The sequence below is a fragment of the Orycteropus afer genome, unplaced genomic scaffold (assembly GCF_000298275.1).
Source record: "Orycteropus afer afer isolate SDZICR_OR568_19922 unplaced genomic scaffold, OryAfe1.0 scaffold00012, whole genome shotgun sequence".
NCBI lineage: Eukaryota > Metazoa > Chordata > Mammalia > Tubulidentata > Orycteropodidae > Orycteropus > Orycteropus afer.
This window is the reverse complement of record NW_006921599.1, coordinates 3749235-3766374: the sequence shown is the minus strand read 5'-3', so window position 1 is coordinate 3766374 and position 17140 is coordinate 3749235. Positions and strand designations below refer to the sequence as shown.

The 17140-nt window shown below is 40.0% G+C and overlaps 1 protein-coding gene across 1 annotated transcript in view; it reads left to right on the top strand.

The window, feature by feature from the left end:
- The window catches only part of NEDD9 (neural precursor cell expressed, developmentally down-regulated 9), a 37443-nt gene extending 28997 nt beyond the window's left edge, over positions 1–8446 (top strand). Inside the window, exons 4-6 of the mRNA XM_007951774.2 lie at positions 936–2150; positions 4728–4817; positions 7937–8446. Of these exons, the coding sequence (XP_007949965.2) occupies positions 936–2150; positions 4728–4817; positions 7937–8446 (1815 nt within the window). The remainder of the gene's footprint in view (positions 1–935; positions 2151–4727; positions 4818–7936) is intronic.
- The last annotated feature ends 8694 nt before the right edge of the window (positions 8447–17140 follow it).

Sequence of the window (17140 nt, the reverse complement as noted above, 5' to 3'; positions counted from 1 at the left end):
AGGGCAAACCTAAAGTGGGAAGATCTCATTTTGGTGAGAGAATAAATGAAAGGAATGAAAGGCAATAATAATTAAAGATAACTCTTTACCAGTTGGTGTCAAGTTCACTCTGACTCATGGCAACCCCATGTGTGTCAGAGTAGAACTGTGATCCATAGGGTTTTTAATGGATGATTTTTTGGAAGTAGATTGCCAGGCCATTCTTCTGAGGTACCTCTGGGTAGACTCAAATCTCTAACCTTTTGAGTAGTAGCTGAATCCTTAACTGTTTGCACCTTATTTAGAGGCCCCACTTAAAATTTTTAAAAATGAGTAGTCAATAAGGAGATCCAGTTGGACAGGAAGGTAATTTGTTTGATTTGACAAATAATAATAATGTATCTCATATAGGGTTTTACAGCTTACTTGGTCCATTGATATGGGTTAACTAATTTAATTCACTCTGACACTGTCTAGGTAGGCCTGCATGGGAAATATTGTTATCTTTACAGATAAGGGAACTGTTGGCTCAGAGCATTTAAAGGGTTATTCAGCATCAAGTTTTAATAACTTGGTGGACCTGGGAAGAGACCTCAGGACTTCTGATACTTTCTGGGTTATGTTAATGCAGAACCTGCCTCTTGCATTGGAACAGCAAGGAGAAATAGCTAGGAAATGGTCAAAAATATGGGCTGGGACCCAGAGGAGAGGGTTCCACATCCCAGTTACCATTGAGACCATGGGAATGGATGTTCTTATCAGAAGATTGAGTGATATGAGAGCAGAGCCAAGCAGAGCCTTGACAAGTACTTACCAGTAGTGGGAAGAGGAGTCACAAAAAGGACTGTGAATTCTGGGGTTCATTTTAATGTCCTGTTCAGTATGTTCATGTTCACATAAGCCAACTCAACAATTAAGAGTTTCATTTTTTTACCAACTTCTGTTTTGTATTTAAGATGTATGCCATTCCACCTTCTGCTTATCAAGATGAAGCAGGACTTAGGGGGAAAGAGTATGATTTCCCCCCTCCGATGAGACAAGTTGGAAGGCCAGAAGTCAGACTGGAGGGAGTTTATGACATCCCTCCAGCCACCACCAAGTCAGTAGGGAAGGACCTTAACATAAAATACAACTGTGATGTTCCAGGAGCTGCTGAGCTGGTGTCCCGCAGGCACCAGAGCATGTCCCTGAATCATGGACCTTCACCACTAGGACCACCGGTGGGCACTCAGAGCGATGCATATGATGTCCCACGAGGAGTTCAGTTTCTGGAACCACCAGCAGAAACCAATGAGAAAGCAAATCTTGAAGAAAGGGATGGTGTTTACGATGTTCCGCTACATAATCCGCCAGACACTAAAGGGTCTCAGGATGTGGTGGATGGAATCAACCGGTTATCTTTCTCCAGTACAGGCAGTACCAGGAGTAACATGTCTACATCTTCCACCACCTCAAAGGAGTCCTCGTTGTCAGCCTCCCCATCTCAAGACAAACGGCTCCTCTTGGATCCAGACACAGCTATTGAGAGACTCCACCGGCTCCAGCAGACCCTGGAGATGGGTGTCTCCAGCCTCATGGCACTGGTCACCACAGACTGGCGTTGTTATGGATACATGGAGAAACACATCAATGAGATACGCATGGCAGTGGAAAAAGTGGAATTGTTTCTGAGGGAGTACCTCCTCTTTGCCAAGGGAGCTCTAGCAAATGCCTCCTGCCTTCCAGAACTCATCCTCCATAACAAAATGAAGCGGGAGCTCCAAAGAGTCGAAGACTCTCACCAGATTCTAAGTCAAACCAGTCATGACTTAAATGAGTGCAGCTGGTCCCTGAATATCCTGGCCATCAACAAGCCCCAAAACAAGTGTGATGATCTGGACAGGTTTGTGATGGTGGCAAAGACAGTGCCTGATGATGCCAAACAGCTCACCACAACCATCAACACTAATGCAGAGGCCATCTTCAGACTAGGCCCTGGCAGCTTGCATCTAAAGAACGGACCTGAGAGCATCATGAATTCAACTGAGTACCCACACAGTGGCTCCAACAAGGCCCAGGCCCACAATAAGGGATTGTCCCCAAGCCTGGGCAAGGACCAGCACCCTGATTGTAGCAGCAGTGATGGCTCTGAGAAGAGCTGGATGGATGATTATGACTATGTCCACCTACAGGTAAAGAATCCAAACTCATAAAACACCTACGTTCACACTTAGGGAGCCTGGAACTAATGCCCCTAAGGCTATAAAGCTGGGCTACCAATGAAGAGAACGTAATCAATGTTAACCAAGTCAGTTGGAGGCAGTGTTGTACAGAAGGAAGAGTACTGGACAGAGTCCTGAGTCCTAGGCTCTAGACCTTTCAGTGACACTAATTGTGTGACCAAGTTCTTTAACATCTTTAGCCTCTGCCTTAATTTCCTCACTTGTAAAAATGAATAACGTATGGGGTTGGATTAAATCCAATTGCTATGTTTCAGATAAGCAGAAAATAAAGAGCTCTGATAGCATAGTGCCTAAGGCACTTGACTGCTAACCAGAAGGCTGGTGGTTCAAACCCACCAGCCACTCCTCACAAGGAAGGTTGGGCAATCTACTTCCGTAGTGATACTTCCTTGGAAACCCAAGGAGGGGTTCACTATGAGTCAGATCCAACTCGACAGCACATAACAACAACATTAAACAACTCGACAGCACATAACAACAACATTAAACAAATAGGATAATGGACCCTCTTATGATCAGCTCCACTTCTATTTTGTGTTTTATTATGTCATACCCTAATATATTTTATTTGAAAAAAGGGTTCCACTGTTAGGAAAAAGGGGAACCTATAGACTAGAGAATTTCTAAGTTCCCCTCTAGCCCTGCAGCATGTGTTTGTGTGTGTATATGTATGTGTGTGTGTACTTGTTGCAGAGAAACTTAATTACCTCAGACATACATAGGGGAACATTGGGTATGTTCCAGTTGGCTTACAGTTTAACCTGTGTATGGGAAATTGGGCAGTCACGATCTGCTTCCTATAAGTGGCAATTCCACCAGGTTGACCTGGTATCCTGGCAGCTTGCCTTTTCATTTTGGAAGATTAAAATATTCTATTTGTTGTTGTGCATTTTGAGTTGATTCTGACTCATAGCAAACTTATATCACAGAGCAGAGCTGCCCCATTGGGTTTCCTAGGCTATACTCTTTATGGGAGCAGATCAACAGCTCTTTCCTTCCTTGGAGTGACTGTTGGGTTCTAACCATCAGTCTTACAGTTACCAGCCAAGCTCTTAACCATTGTGCTTCCAGAGCTCCTTAAAACACTCTGTAACTCACTGCCATCTAATCAATCTGACTCATAGCGACCTCCATTGTGTTTCCAAGACTGTAAATCTTTATGGAAGCAGATTGCCTCATCTTTCTTCCATAGAGCAGCTGGTGGGTTTGAACTACCAACCTTTTGATTAGCAGCAGCCAAGTGCCTTAACCACTACTACACCACCAGAACTCCTTAAAACACTCTATTAAAAAAATAATAAAAACTCACTGCCATCAAGTCAATTCTGACTCATAGTGACCCCCATTGGATTTCCAAGGCAGCAAAACCTTCTGTAGAGTGACTGTTGAAATTTCTGGTTGCCAGTTTAATGCCTTAGGTATGTAAGGAGCACCAGAACTCCTTAGAACACTCGATAAAAACAAACCACTGCCGTAGAATTGGATCTGACTCATAGCAACTCTTCCTTGGGTTTCCAAGGCAGTATCAGTACAGAAGTGGATTGCCAAACCTTCCATCCAAGGAGTGGCAGGTGGGTTTGAACCACCAGCCTTCTGGTTAGTAGTCAAATGCCTTAGGCACTACGCCATCAGAGCTCCCAAAACACTCTGTAGAGATCTATAATTTAAAATTTGGCATAATTTCTTCTTCTTCTTTTTTTTTTTTTAATTAAATGAGAGCCATGGATTATACTGTGAACTATTAAAGCAACTTAAATAGAGGGTCAGTGAAAAAGGGGAAGACCCTCAATGAAATTGACTGATACAGTGGCTGCACTGATGAGGTCAAGCATAGCAAATATTGTGAAGATGGTGCAGAACTAGGCAGTTTTGTTCTGTTGTACATAGGGTTGCTGTGAGGTGGAGCCAACTTGAGGATACATAACAGCAACAACAACAACAAATCTCTTCGAGTGGAAGAAAGGAGATGTGGGGAGGAATTGCTGAGCTACACCCAGTGCTGGGGAAAGGTGTAGGAGTGAATGGAGGCATTGAACATTGTGATGGAGGCATTGAACATTGGCCTCTTTGCTTGTCCAACTCTGTAGGCCGAGAAGTGCTACTTTGGAGTAGAGATGTATAGAAGATTCAGAGAAACTAGAAATGAAATGTGTACCACATTGAGGTCTACGTTTGAAGGTTTATGGTTCACATATAATCTATTACGAAAGAACCCTGGGAGATATTACTTCATAAAGAGGTTTGAAAGGGGTTATGGGTAGTTCTCAGAAAATGGTAAGGTGTAGCAGAGAGCATAGTACCCCACATGGAAGGCATTTCCAGTTTTCAGCCCTCACCTACACTGACTCAACAAGAAGCTTGATAATAGACCATGCTTGTCTGGGTCTCACTGGGCCTAAATGGGCATTTGGGGAATTGCCACGGCAGTGGGAAATGAAAACATATTTATAAATTTGTCAATGAAATTTTTAACATAAGTGAATCACAGTGATGATGTAATGGTATCTTTATGTTGAAAAATAATAGGGTAAGGAGGAGTTTGAGAGGCAGCAGAAAGAGCTGTTGGAAAAAGAAAATATCATCAAACAGAACAAGATGCAACTGGAACATCATCAGGTAAAGTCATCAGAACACCAACTACCTGGTGTTGAAAAGATTTCCCACTTAGCAGGGAAGGCACAACATCAGAAGATTAGGATTTTGATCCTTCCAGCACACTTGGGCATAAATAAACTCTGAGGCATGCAGTAGGTTATAGGAACAAAGAGAAAGTTTATGGCCTTGCTAATCCAGCTGAATGTAACTGGATGATGTCCAGACAGAAATTTTTCCAGGCTAGCTGCACATCTAACAGATTAGGACTACTTGGGTTAAGGTTGTTGGTCTCAAGGAACAAGACTCATTCAGGCTAGCCAAAGCAGATTCAAGATCAGAAAATGAAGATATAGTTAAATCTGGGGAGAACTAGAACTGTAAATTTGCTCTCTTGTACTTCCTTTGCTTTGCTATGTAAATCTGCTTCAGTCTCCCCTATTTTCTGACAGTTTCTTCTGCTTGCCTATATGTGTGGCTCCCCTATAACTTTATCTTTTACAGAACCCTTAAAGGGGTACCCAAAACCCTTTCTATATGATGATTTTTTGTTCCAGCTTCCTTAGCTGATGGTTAGCTCTCTTCTATGGTTCATCAATGTCCTACAAAAGAGAGTCTGCTAGGCCATCTCTGTCTACCTACCTACCTTTCTTTCCTTCTTTTCCTTTCTTTCTTTCTTTTCCTTCCTTCCTTCCATCCATGCATCCATCCATCCATCCATCCATCTATCTTTTAGCCAGCAACACAAGCCTACGATTTGACTGTCCTTGTTCTAGTCTAAGGGTATGAGAGCTTTGGCCAAGGCAGATTCTTTCAAAAGTTGGCTATGAGTAAGGCAGATAAATGGTGGGTATTTCTAGTACAAAGACACAGAAGTTAAGAGAAATACGTGGAGGATTTACAAGCCTTATAAGATGAAGTACAATGCCACGTAGCAGAATAAGTGATGCACTCCAGAAACATATGTTCTAATCCCTGCTTTCTGACTACACAACTCTGTGATCTTAGACAAGCCATTTAATGTCTCTGAACTTTAGGCACTTCTTTAGGAAATATATAGTACTCCCCCCATCTAATGAGATGATATTTCTGAACATATTTGCAAAAGGATCCAGTACAGCGGCTGTTGAATCAACACTGACTCATAGCAACTCCGTGTGTCAGAGTAGAACTGTTCCCCATAGCACTTTCAGTGGTTGATTTTTCAGAAGTAAATCACCAGGTCTTTCTTCCAAGGCACCTCTTGGTGGATTCGAACCTCTAACTTTTGGGTTAGCAGCTGAGCATGTTAATCCTCTACACCACCCAGGGATTCCTACAAAAGCAAAATCTATATGAAGTAGAATTCATTATAATTAAAGACTTTGGTAAATCACCTTATGTATGCTTATTTTTGCCTTGCATTTGTGCAAGCAAGAGCACAGGGTTTAGGTAACTTGTTGAAATGATAGTAATTCCTAAGAAGAAAATGGATTCTGTAGAAAAGTAGAGCTGACTGACATTTCTAAGGGAGGAAGTGGGGTGAGGTTATCCCTGCTCTGACTCATCCATACCTCGGGGTAAGCAAATGGCTGAATCCTAAGCTCAGGTGATGGATAGTCCTTATCTGCAAAAGAGAGGTCTTGCCTAAAGTATGATGGAATAGCTAGAAATTACTGCCATTTCAATTTAAGTAATGTACTAATTGGGGGCAGTGAAGAGAAGGAAAAAAGCTAATAATCATTCAGTCTGACTCTTCTGGTCCCTTTTTCTTCAACAACCCTGTGCACTAATTATTATGATGCACAATTTACATCCAGAATTCTTTAGGGATATCCTTTACCATAAGTGCTTTATTCTTTCCTGTAGTGTTGGATTATTAAAAAGAAAACAACAGTTGCTGTCAAGTTGATTCCAATTCATGGTGACCCCATGTGTGTCAGAGGAACTGTGCTCCATAGGGCTGGCAATAGCTGATTTTTTGGAAGTAGATCACCAGGCCTTTCTTCCAAGGCACCTCTAGGTTGACTAGTGCTATTAACTTTTCTAGTAGCTACCAAGAGTGTTAACCATTTCCACTACCCAGGGACTCTGTTGGGTTATAACATATCTATAAATCTCTCCAGAAAGAGCAGGAGAAGTAGAAAAGGTCCATGAATAGTCATTTCATCTAAGCATCTTGAAGAGACAGGGTAAAGGTATTCCCCAAAGAGGAAGAGACTGTCAGTGACATGCTTGACAAAGAGATCACTATATATATGGCTTTCCTTCACTATCATTTACCACTTAATAAACATTTATGTGGGAGCTCTGGTAGTGTAGTGCCTAAGACACTTGACTGCTAACCAGAAGGCTGGCGGTTCAAACCCACCAGCCACTCCTTGGAAGGAAGATGGGGCAATCTACTTCCATAGTGATACTGCCTCAGAAACCCAAGGAGGGGTCGCTATGAGTCGGGTCTGATTCGACGGCACATAACAACAACAACAAACATTTATGTACCACCTATGATTTACCACACATTATTCCAAGTGCTTTATAAATACTAATTTATTTAATCTTCATAAAGGTACAAATGACAGAGCTGGGCTTAAACCACAGTCCATGTGCTCAATGACTATAACATGCTGCCTTCCAACCATGAATCAATCACGGAAGCGCTGGGCTGGAGGATTCCTTTGTTGTTAGCTGCTGTTGCATTGGCCTCCAACTCATGGCAATCCCATGCACAACAGGATCAGACCATTGGACTCCATAGGGTTTTCATTGGCTGGTTTTTCAACAGTTGGTCACCACATCTTTCTTAGTCTTTGTGTGAACACTCTGCTGAAAACTGTTCAGCATCATAGCAACATACAAGCTTCCACTCTGCATGAGATGCATTAGCTGGGAATCAAACCCAGATCTCCCACCTGGAATGCAAGAGGGCAGCAGTGGTGGTGCAGTGCTAGAATTCTTGCCTTCTCAGAGGATTCCTTAGATATCATCTTTCTCAACCTCTATATTTTACAATTTAGGAAAATAAGGCAAATTGACCAACGCTTCCTCTAGTTAGTGTTTGATACTGATTAAAGATTAAATCCATGACTTTTAACTCCAAGCCCAGGATCATTTCCATTACACTGCCTTACCTTTAATGAAATCTATTGTTTTCTTCCTTGTAGCTAAATCAGTTCCAGCTACTGGAACAAGAAATCACAAAGCCCGTGGAGAATGACATCTCAAAGTGGAAGCCTTCTCAGAGCCTCCCAGCCACAAGCAACAGTGTGAGTCCTCAGGATAGGCAGTTGCTCTGTTTCTACTATGACCAATGCGAGACCCATTACATTTCCCTTCTCAATGCCATTGATGCTCTCTTCAGTTGTGTCAGCTCAGCCCAGCCCCCACGGATCTTCGTGGCACACAGCAAGTTTGTCATCCTAAGTGCACACAAACTGGTGTTCATTGGAGACACGTTGACAAGGCAGGTTGCTGCCCAGGACATTCGCAACAAAGTGATGAACTCCAGCAACCAGCTATGCGAACAGCTCAAGACTATAGTTATGGCAACCAAGATGGCTGCCCTCCATTACCCCAGCACGACTGCCCTGCAGGAAATGGTACATCAAGTGACAGACCTGTCTAGAAATGCTCAACTGTTCAAGTGCTCTTTGCTGGAGATGGCAACATTCTGAGGAGAAAAGGCACAAAAGGGGACTAGGTGGGTTCTAAGGAAAACTGGAAATATTATCTGGTTTTTGTAAATGCTATCTATTTTTGTAGATATTTTATATGAAATGATTTAAATACACTTTATGGGTTAGACAACTTTCAGAAATTCAGGGAGCTGGAGATGGATAATCTTTTTGTTGTTGTTTGGTTCTCATGTATACATATTAGTGTCTGAGATATAAAGTGTACAGAAACTTTTCTGTTTGCTTGTGTATGCCTGTGTATTCATGTTCGTTTGTGAGTGTTTGTCAGATGCCTTCCATTAAAAAACATGAATTAAGAAGCACCTTAATAAGCACCTCCAAATGCTGCATAATTTTTAGAAAGTATGCCAGCTAATTGTGAGAGTGTTGGACATATACTTGTCGTTATCCTGAACTGGTCACTCCCAAATCTGGAAAGCAGAGAATACCTGCAAGTGTTCTTCTCCCAAATAATGAAGCATGACATGGCTTATTCTTGTTTTGTAACCCCTTCCAAAACTGACCATCTTGTACACATTGGGCAAAATGTCCCCACTTCCAGTTGGAAAAGCCCTCAAAGAGTTACGAAAAGCCTATGTTATTATAAGATCTGATATTTTAGGTGCTGGAAAGAGAAGAGACCTATGCACTTTGAGGCCATCTCCACAGTTCTGGTTGAGATGTTTCCTCACTGAGAGAAGCCACAATAAAATGAGAGCGTGTGTTTCTCTGTGGCTACTTGTTTATCTGTATTTGTGAGTGATTCAGCCATGAGGTTTTCCAAAGGATGTTTTTAGATTTTCAGAAACTATATTGTTTGTAGCAGAAATTTATAAAGACATATCAGACGATTGTCCACAACAAGGAAGAATGGCTCCATCTGACAGTTGTAGGTGCCTTACTGACTCTCAACATCCACTCAGGTACTACAACTCCCATTACCTGAGGAAAACTGGCCAGTTCTTTGGTCATCTGAACTTTAAAGCCATCAGGCCACACTCTATTCTCTAGTCTAAAGAGAATTCATTGTTTGATGTTGCACCCTCCATAAGACTCACATTGCAGACCCTTCACACAGAGCAGCTGCAGAGTCCATTTCATCTTACAACTCTCTCTGGCCAATGACCTTGCATATGCAGTCCCTTCCCCCAATCTCACATCTAGGTTACAACATCCTACATATCTTCACTCAGTCTGTGCGAACACAGCAAAGACACACCACAAGCCATCACATTCATCATGGGGGAATGAAATATTTCCTACCTCATGGGTAAATGTGCTCATATATTACCAAGTCAAGAAGCACATTATTTATGGTATTTTAGCCCAATTCTTATTTAATGGTTTTATTCTAACCTATTTGGAGACATGTTTTTTATAATGCAATATACACCTTGCCTGAATTGCTTGTTTTGAACAGCCAAGATGTTGGAACAAGGAAGGATTTAAGAAGGAGCAATGCATAGTCTAAATGTGATTTTTAAAAAAGAAAGAAAGAAAAAAAAAAAAACAGTGGAATTTACCATACAAGGTGCTTTTCAAAACAACTGCTATTATAATTCTCAAAATTCTGCTCTGCCAAAAGCAAAAAGTTGTATTGTTACATGACAAGTAACTGTGTAGGATAGAAGAGGGTTGCTGAAAATCAACAACACTTGAAAAACATGAAAAAGATGTCCTTATAGATTTTGTTGAATAGTATGTATTTCTTAGGAGATGACAAACTTGTTCTAAGCTAAGTGGTGCCATTTCAAGTTTTCAAAGCTATAATGTTCAATCTGTATTACTCTCTTGCCATCTCGTATGTAGAGGCTGTTTTTAAATCATTAAAATTTTAGATCTCTGTTTTTATAGCCACTGGGTTTTCTTTTCCACATTTCTCTCTTTGTCACAGAATAAATATTGGCTTAAATTGGCACTCCTAATGTAGAAAGTTAAATGGCAAGCATGTTGTTATCAATGCTACAGATCTCTGTGTGTGTATGAATATATATATATGCATATATTTACACACACATGTATATATATTTATTTTAGGAGCTCTGGTGGCATAGTGCCTAAGGCACTTGATGGCTAACTAGAAGGCTGGTGGTTCAAACCCACCAGCCACTCCTCAGAAGGAAGGTAGGGCAATCTACTTTTGTAGTGATACTGCCTTGGAAACCCAAGGAGGGGTCGCTATGAGTCAGGGCTGACTCGACGGCACATAACAACAACAAAAACATATGTATTTTAGAAAAATTGAGGAGTTTGGGTTTGTTTTTTCTTTTTCTTTTTGTGTCACTTTGGAGTGTATTTGCATTTGAAGAAAATTTTGGAATCTCTGGCTGTTAGCAGAGCCAAGTATCTAGACTAAGGCTTCTCTTCACCAGAAAGCCTGTACACTTAAGTGATAAATGCAATCATTTCTGCTATCATAATATGGATAATGTGGATGTTACCTTTCATGTGGGTTTAGCACCAAAGAAAATTACTTCATTAATTCTGGAATATACATAGGGGAATAACTAAAAAGTAAACGGTATTTGATGAGATTCATAACCATGTAAATTATAATTTTTAATGCTTGGTAAGCTTTTTCAGGTATTCTACTGACTTTTATGGATAAAATATTTGGATATAGCTCATATCATTCTGCTTACACATAGCAGCATCAATTGATTTTCGACAAAACTGTCAAAGCACTTCAATGAGACATGAAAAGTCTTTTGGAAAAAATGGTGTTGGAACAACTAGATACTGCTCTGGAAAGAAAATGAACATCAATTCCTACGTCCCATCCTACACAAAAAATAATTCAAATGGATCACAGGCTTGAATGTAAAACTTAAAGCTCTAAATCTTCTAGAAGAAAACATAGAATAAAATCTTTGTGGTCAGTTTAGACAAAGTTTTCTTAGATAGAAAGCAAAAAGCATAAATTATAACAGAAAATATTGATAAATTGGACTTCATCCAAATTAAAACCTTTTACACTTCTAACCTCTGCTGTCAAGTCAATTCCAACTCATAGTGACCCTAGGGGACACAGTAGAACTGCCACATAAAGCTTCCAAGGCTATAAATCTTAATGGAAGCAGACTGCCACATCTTTCTTTTGGAGATGCTGGTATTTTCTAACCACTGGCCTTTTGGTTAGCAGCCAAGTGTTTTAGCCATTGCACCACCAGGGCTCCTTTACTGTTCTAAAGAGATCATTTTAAAAAAAAAAAAAGCAAGTCACAGACCAAAAGAAAACATTTATACCACATATATAGGCAACCAGAATATGAAAACAACTAAATTTGTATTAACTATGCAAAAATTTTGAATGCAAACATCACAAAAGAAGACATACGAATGGACAATAACACCATTAGTCATCAAGGAAATGCAAATAATAACCATATCAAATAGAATCACTAAAATTCCAAACCAAACTGAGTGTTGGCAAGAATGGGGAGCAAATTAAACTCATACACTGCAAGTGAGAATGTAAAATGGCACAAAACCTCTGGAAAACAGATTAGCAGTTTTGTACAGTGTTAAATCTGTATCTACTATGTTGTTGTTGTTAGGTGCCATTGAGTCAGTTCCGACTCATAATGACCCTATGTACAACAAAACAAAACACTGCTCTGTCATACACCATCTTCACAATCCCTTCTATACTTGAGACCATCATTCCAGCCACTGTGTTAATCTATCTTGTTGAGGGTTCTCCCCTCTTTCTCTGATCCCCTCCTTTACCAAGCATGATACCCTTCTTCAGGGAATGGTCCCTTCTAACAACATGACCAAAGTAAGTGAGACCAAGTCTGGCCATTCTCACTTCTAAGGGAGCATTCCGGCTGCACTTCTTCCAGGACAAATTTGCTTATTCTTTTGGCAGTCCATAGTATTTTCAGTATTCTTCACCAACATCACAATTCAAAGCCATCAACCCTTCTTGGGTTTTCCTTATTCATTGCCCAGCTTTTACATGCATATGAGGCGACTGAAAATACCATAGCTTGGGTTAGGTGCACCTTAGTCTTCAAATGACATATTTGCTTCTTAACACTTTAAAGAAGTCTTTTGCAGCAGATTTGCCCAGTGGAATACAACGTCTGATTTCTTGACTGCTGCTTCCATGAGTGTTGATTGTGGATCCAAGTAAAATGAAATCCCTGACAACTTCAATCTTTTCTCCATTTATCATGATGGTTGCTCCATTTGTTATTGATCCAGTTGTGAGGTGGCACTGTGGCTAAGGCATTGTGCTGCTAACCAAAATGTTGACAGTTCAAACTTACCAGTGGTTCTGTGGAAAAAAAGACAATGTCTTCTATGCACTCCAGAAATCCCACCCGTTGGTATTTACCCAAGAGAAATAAAAGCGTCTGTCCATACAAACACTTATATAAGAATGTTTACAGCAGCTTTATTTGTAGTAGCCTGTGATAGTTGAAGATGTGTCAACTTGGCTGGACTTCACTTGTGAGTGGTGGTTCCCATGATGTATCACATGACTGCGTCCTAAGCGGCCGGTCAGTCTAGGGGGAGTTTCCCCAGGGGTGTGGCCTACCTGTAACACTATCCCAGGAACAAACTGGAAAAACGGCATTCCAGATATATGCTTCCTGGAGCAAGCAGCTCGCTGCGCGCCCCAGAGGAGCCTTTTGGATTCTTTCTTTGTTGGGAACGGTGACCCTGAGTGTCAGTTTTGATTCTCCCGGCTCTGCTGCGCTTGAGGGAACCAGACAACTCCGGGCCCCATCTCTCTCCAGAGACGAACTTTGTGACTTGCACTCCTCTGCCGTGCGTGTGAAAGCCAGACGGCCCTGGGCCCCATCCCCCTCCAGAGACGAACTTTTCAGCTTGAACTTGTCAGCTTCTACACGCTTGTGAGCCATTTATCTAAGATAAATCTCTCTCTCTCTCTCTCTCTCTCTCTCTATAAATATATATATATATATATATACTTTGCTGGTTTTTGTGTTTCTCTAGAGAACCCAATCCAACACATAGCCCAAAACTGGAAACAACTCAAATGTCCACCAAGGTGAATGAATACATTGTGTTATAGCCACACAATGGATTTATACGGAGCAATAAAAAGGAAACAAATCACTGATACAAAAAACAACATGAGTTAATTTTAGAATCATTATGCTGAGGAAAAAAAAAAAGAAGCTAGACAATAAAAGAGTATACGCTATAATTTCCATTTATACAAAATTTTAGAAAATAGAACTAATCTATAGTGACAGAAATCAGATTAGTGGTTATGTAGGGGCAAGAGTGGTGGGAAATATGGCTTACACAGGAGCACAAGGAAACTTGGGAGGGATTAAGTGTCTATTTTCTTGATTGTGATGTTTTCATAGGTGCTTTTGTATTGAAACTCTTCAAATTGTACACTTGGAAATATGTACAGTTCATTTGATGTCACATAATTTATGAAAGATCTTTTTGAAGTAAGTGGTTTAAACACTCTATTTAAAAATCAGAGATTCTCAGACTACATAAAAAGCAAGACCCAATTATATGCTATTTAAAATATAGCCACTTTATTGTTGTTGAGGGTTTTTTTTAACTTTTTTTGTGATTTGGGTGAAAGTTTACAGAGCAAATTGGTTTTCCATTCAAAAATTCATACACATTTTGTTTTGTAATATTGATTGCAATCCCCACAATGTAAATACTCTTCCTACTTCCTCCTTGTGTTTACCATTTCCATTCATCCTTTGCATCCTTTCCTGTCTCCTGAGCTATGTCCCTGGACAAAGGTTACCCTTTTGATCTCAAAGGGTTGATAGTTCTAAGGAATGTGTACCTCCCTGGTGTTATTGTTCATCTTATGTTGTTGTTGTTATGTGCTGTGGAGTCAGACCTGACTCATAGCGACCCCTCCTTGGGTTCCCAAGGCAATTTCACTACAGAAGTAGATTGTCCAACCTTCCTTCCAAGGAGTGGCTGGTGAGTTTGAACCCCCAGCCTTCTGGTTAGCAGTCAAGTGCCTTAGGCACTATGCTACCAGAGCTCCTTGTTCACCTTATAGGCCTGTCTATTGTTTGGCTGAAAATTGAACAATGGGGGTGAATTCATTTTCAGGCTTGAATAGTGGGTGACTAAAGGCCTCGAGGGTTTCACCACTCTCTAGCCCACCAGTGAACCAGGTCTTTTTTATGAATTTGAGTTTTATTCCATATTTTTCTACCAGTCTATCCAGGACCTCCGTGACCCCCTTCAGACTAGTCAGCAATGGTGATCGGGCACCATCTAGTGTCTAGTCCTTCTCATCTCAGGGTCATGGAGGTGCGGTTCACATGGTCCTTTAGTCTTTTGGACTGATTGTTTCTTTGCATCTTTGATTTTCTTCACCTTTCCTTGCCCCAGTTGGAGAGAGACCAAAAATTGCACCTTAGATGGGTGCTCATAATCTTTTAAGACCCCAGTTGCTACTCACCAAGGTAGGATGTGGAACATTGTAGAACAAAGTAGGATGTGGACTATTTTATGCAAATTGACTTTGATGTCCCCTGAAACTATGGCCCTGAGCCCCCAAGCCTTTCAACTCATTCCCTCAAGGTGCTTGGTTGTGGCTAAGAAAATAACTATGCTCTGCTATATTCTTAGCTATTTTTGTAGCACATAAAAATACATATACAGAAAAATCCTTTGTCAAACCTATATATATATATTTGTGGGTGTGGCTCCATTCACCTTCCCTCCTGTATTCAGCATGTGTGTCCATCTATGTACCCACTTTCATATGATTATTATTAATATTATTGCAGGATTATGTGTGTAATATTATTTATCTTTGTTGTCTTTGACACTTGTGCTCCTCTGTGTCTTCCTTTGCCCAAATAATTTTGTGCTAATCTCTCCTTATTATATATTGCCTTTCCTTTCCTTCCACTCAAGTTAATACAGGTATACCATCTAGTTAGTGGTTTACCCTCCTTTCCCCTCTTACCCCTAGTAACCTTACAGTATGTTTTTTTCTGTGTGTAAAACTTTTTTTGACTTTTCACAATAGTGGTCTCAAATAGTATTTGTCCTTTTGTGACTGACTAATTTCACTCAGCATTATATCCTCTAGGTTCATCCATGTTAAGAGATGTTTCTCAGGTTCATTTTTACCCTTTAACATTGCATAGTATTCCATTGTATGTATGTACCATAGACTATTTATCCAATTCATCCATTAGTGGGTACTTAGGTTGTTTCCATCTTTTTGCTATTGTGAATAATGATGCAGTGAACATGGGTGTGCCACATCTGTTCCTGTTACAGCTCTTACTTCTCTAGGATATATACCTGGTAGTGGGATTGGTGAATGGTATGGTATTTCTAATTTTTTAAGGAAGCACCATTCCATTTTTCATAGTGATTGCACCATTTTATAGTTCCACCAGTGTATGAAGGTTCCAGTCTATCCATACTGTTGCCAGCATTTGTTATTTTCTGTGTTCTTTAATTTTGTTATTAATGCTGGGTTGAAATGACATCTCATTAGTGTTTTGATTTGCATCTCTCTAATGATTGCAAGCAATTCTTCATGTGTTTTTAGCTTCCTGAACATCTTCTTTGATGAATTGATGTCCTTTGCCCAATTTTTAACTGAATCTTTTGTTCTTAAAGTGTTGAATTTTCTATAAATGTTAGAGATCAGTCCCTTGTCAAATATGTCACTGCCAAAAAATTTTTCCAGTCTGTAGGTGCTCTTTTTACTCTTTTGGTGAAGTCTTTTGATGCGCATCAGTGTTTAATTTTTAGGTCTTGGTTACCTACTTAGTCTTCTGCTGTTTGTGTGTCTTTAGTTATGTTTGATAGGGTATTTATGTCACATATTAGAGCCCATACGTTTGCTCCCTATTTTTCTTTGATGATCTTTATAGTTTTAGGCTTTACATTTAGGTATTTAATCCATCCTGAATTTGTTTTTGTATGTGGTTAACAATATGGATCCTGTTTCATTTTTCTACAGATAGACATCCAATTTTGTCAGCACCGTTTGTTAAATACTATCTCTTCACTGTTTAATGGGTTTCAGCCCTCTGTCAAAGATGAGTTATCTATGGGTGAATGGATTTACTTCTGGGTTCTCATCTCAGTTCTATTCCATTGGTCTATGTATCTGTCATTGTACCAGTATCAAGCTGTTTCATCTATCGTGGCTGAATAATAGATTTTCAGATCAGGGAGTATGATCTATTTTGCACTTTGGTGGTGCTTTGCTTTTCCAGGGTCACTTTCCTTTCAATATAAAGTTGGTGATTAATTTTTCCATTTCTTTAAAGAATGATCATGGAATCTGGATCAGCATTGCATTATGTCTGTAGGTAATTTTAGGTAGTGCTGATATTTTCACAATATTAAGTCTTCCTATCCGTGAGCATGGTATAGTCTTCCATTTATGTAGGTCTCTTTTGGTTACTTGTAGTAGTGTTTTGTAATTTTCTTTGTATATAGGACTTTGTATCTCCAGTTAGGTTTAAAAGTATTTCATCTTTTGGGTGGCTGTTGTAAATGGTATTGTTTTCCTATTTCCTCTTCACAGTTCTCTTTGTTAAAGGAATCTGATTTATTTTTGTATGTTGATCTTTGTGTTGGATTGGGTTCTCTAGAGAAACACAAAAACCAGCAAAGTTTATATATATATATATTTATAGAGAGAGAAAGAGAGAGAGAGAGAAATTTATCTTAGATAAATGGCTCACAAGC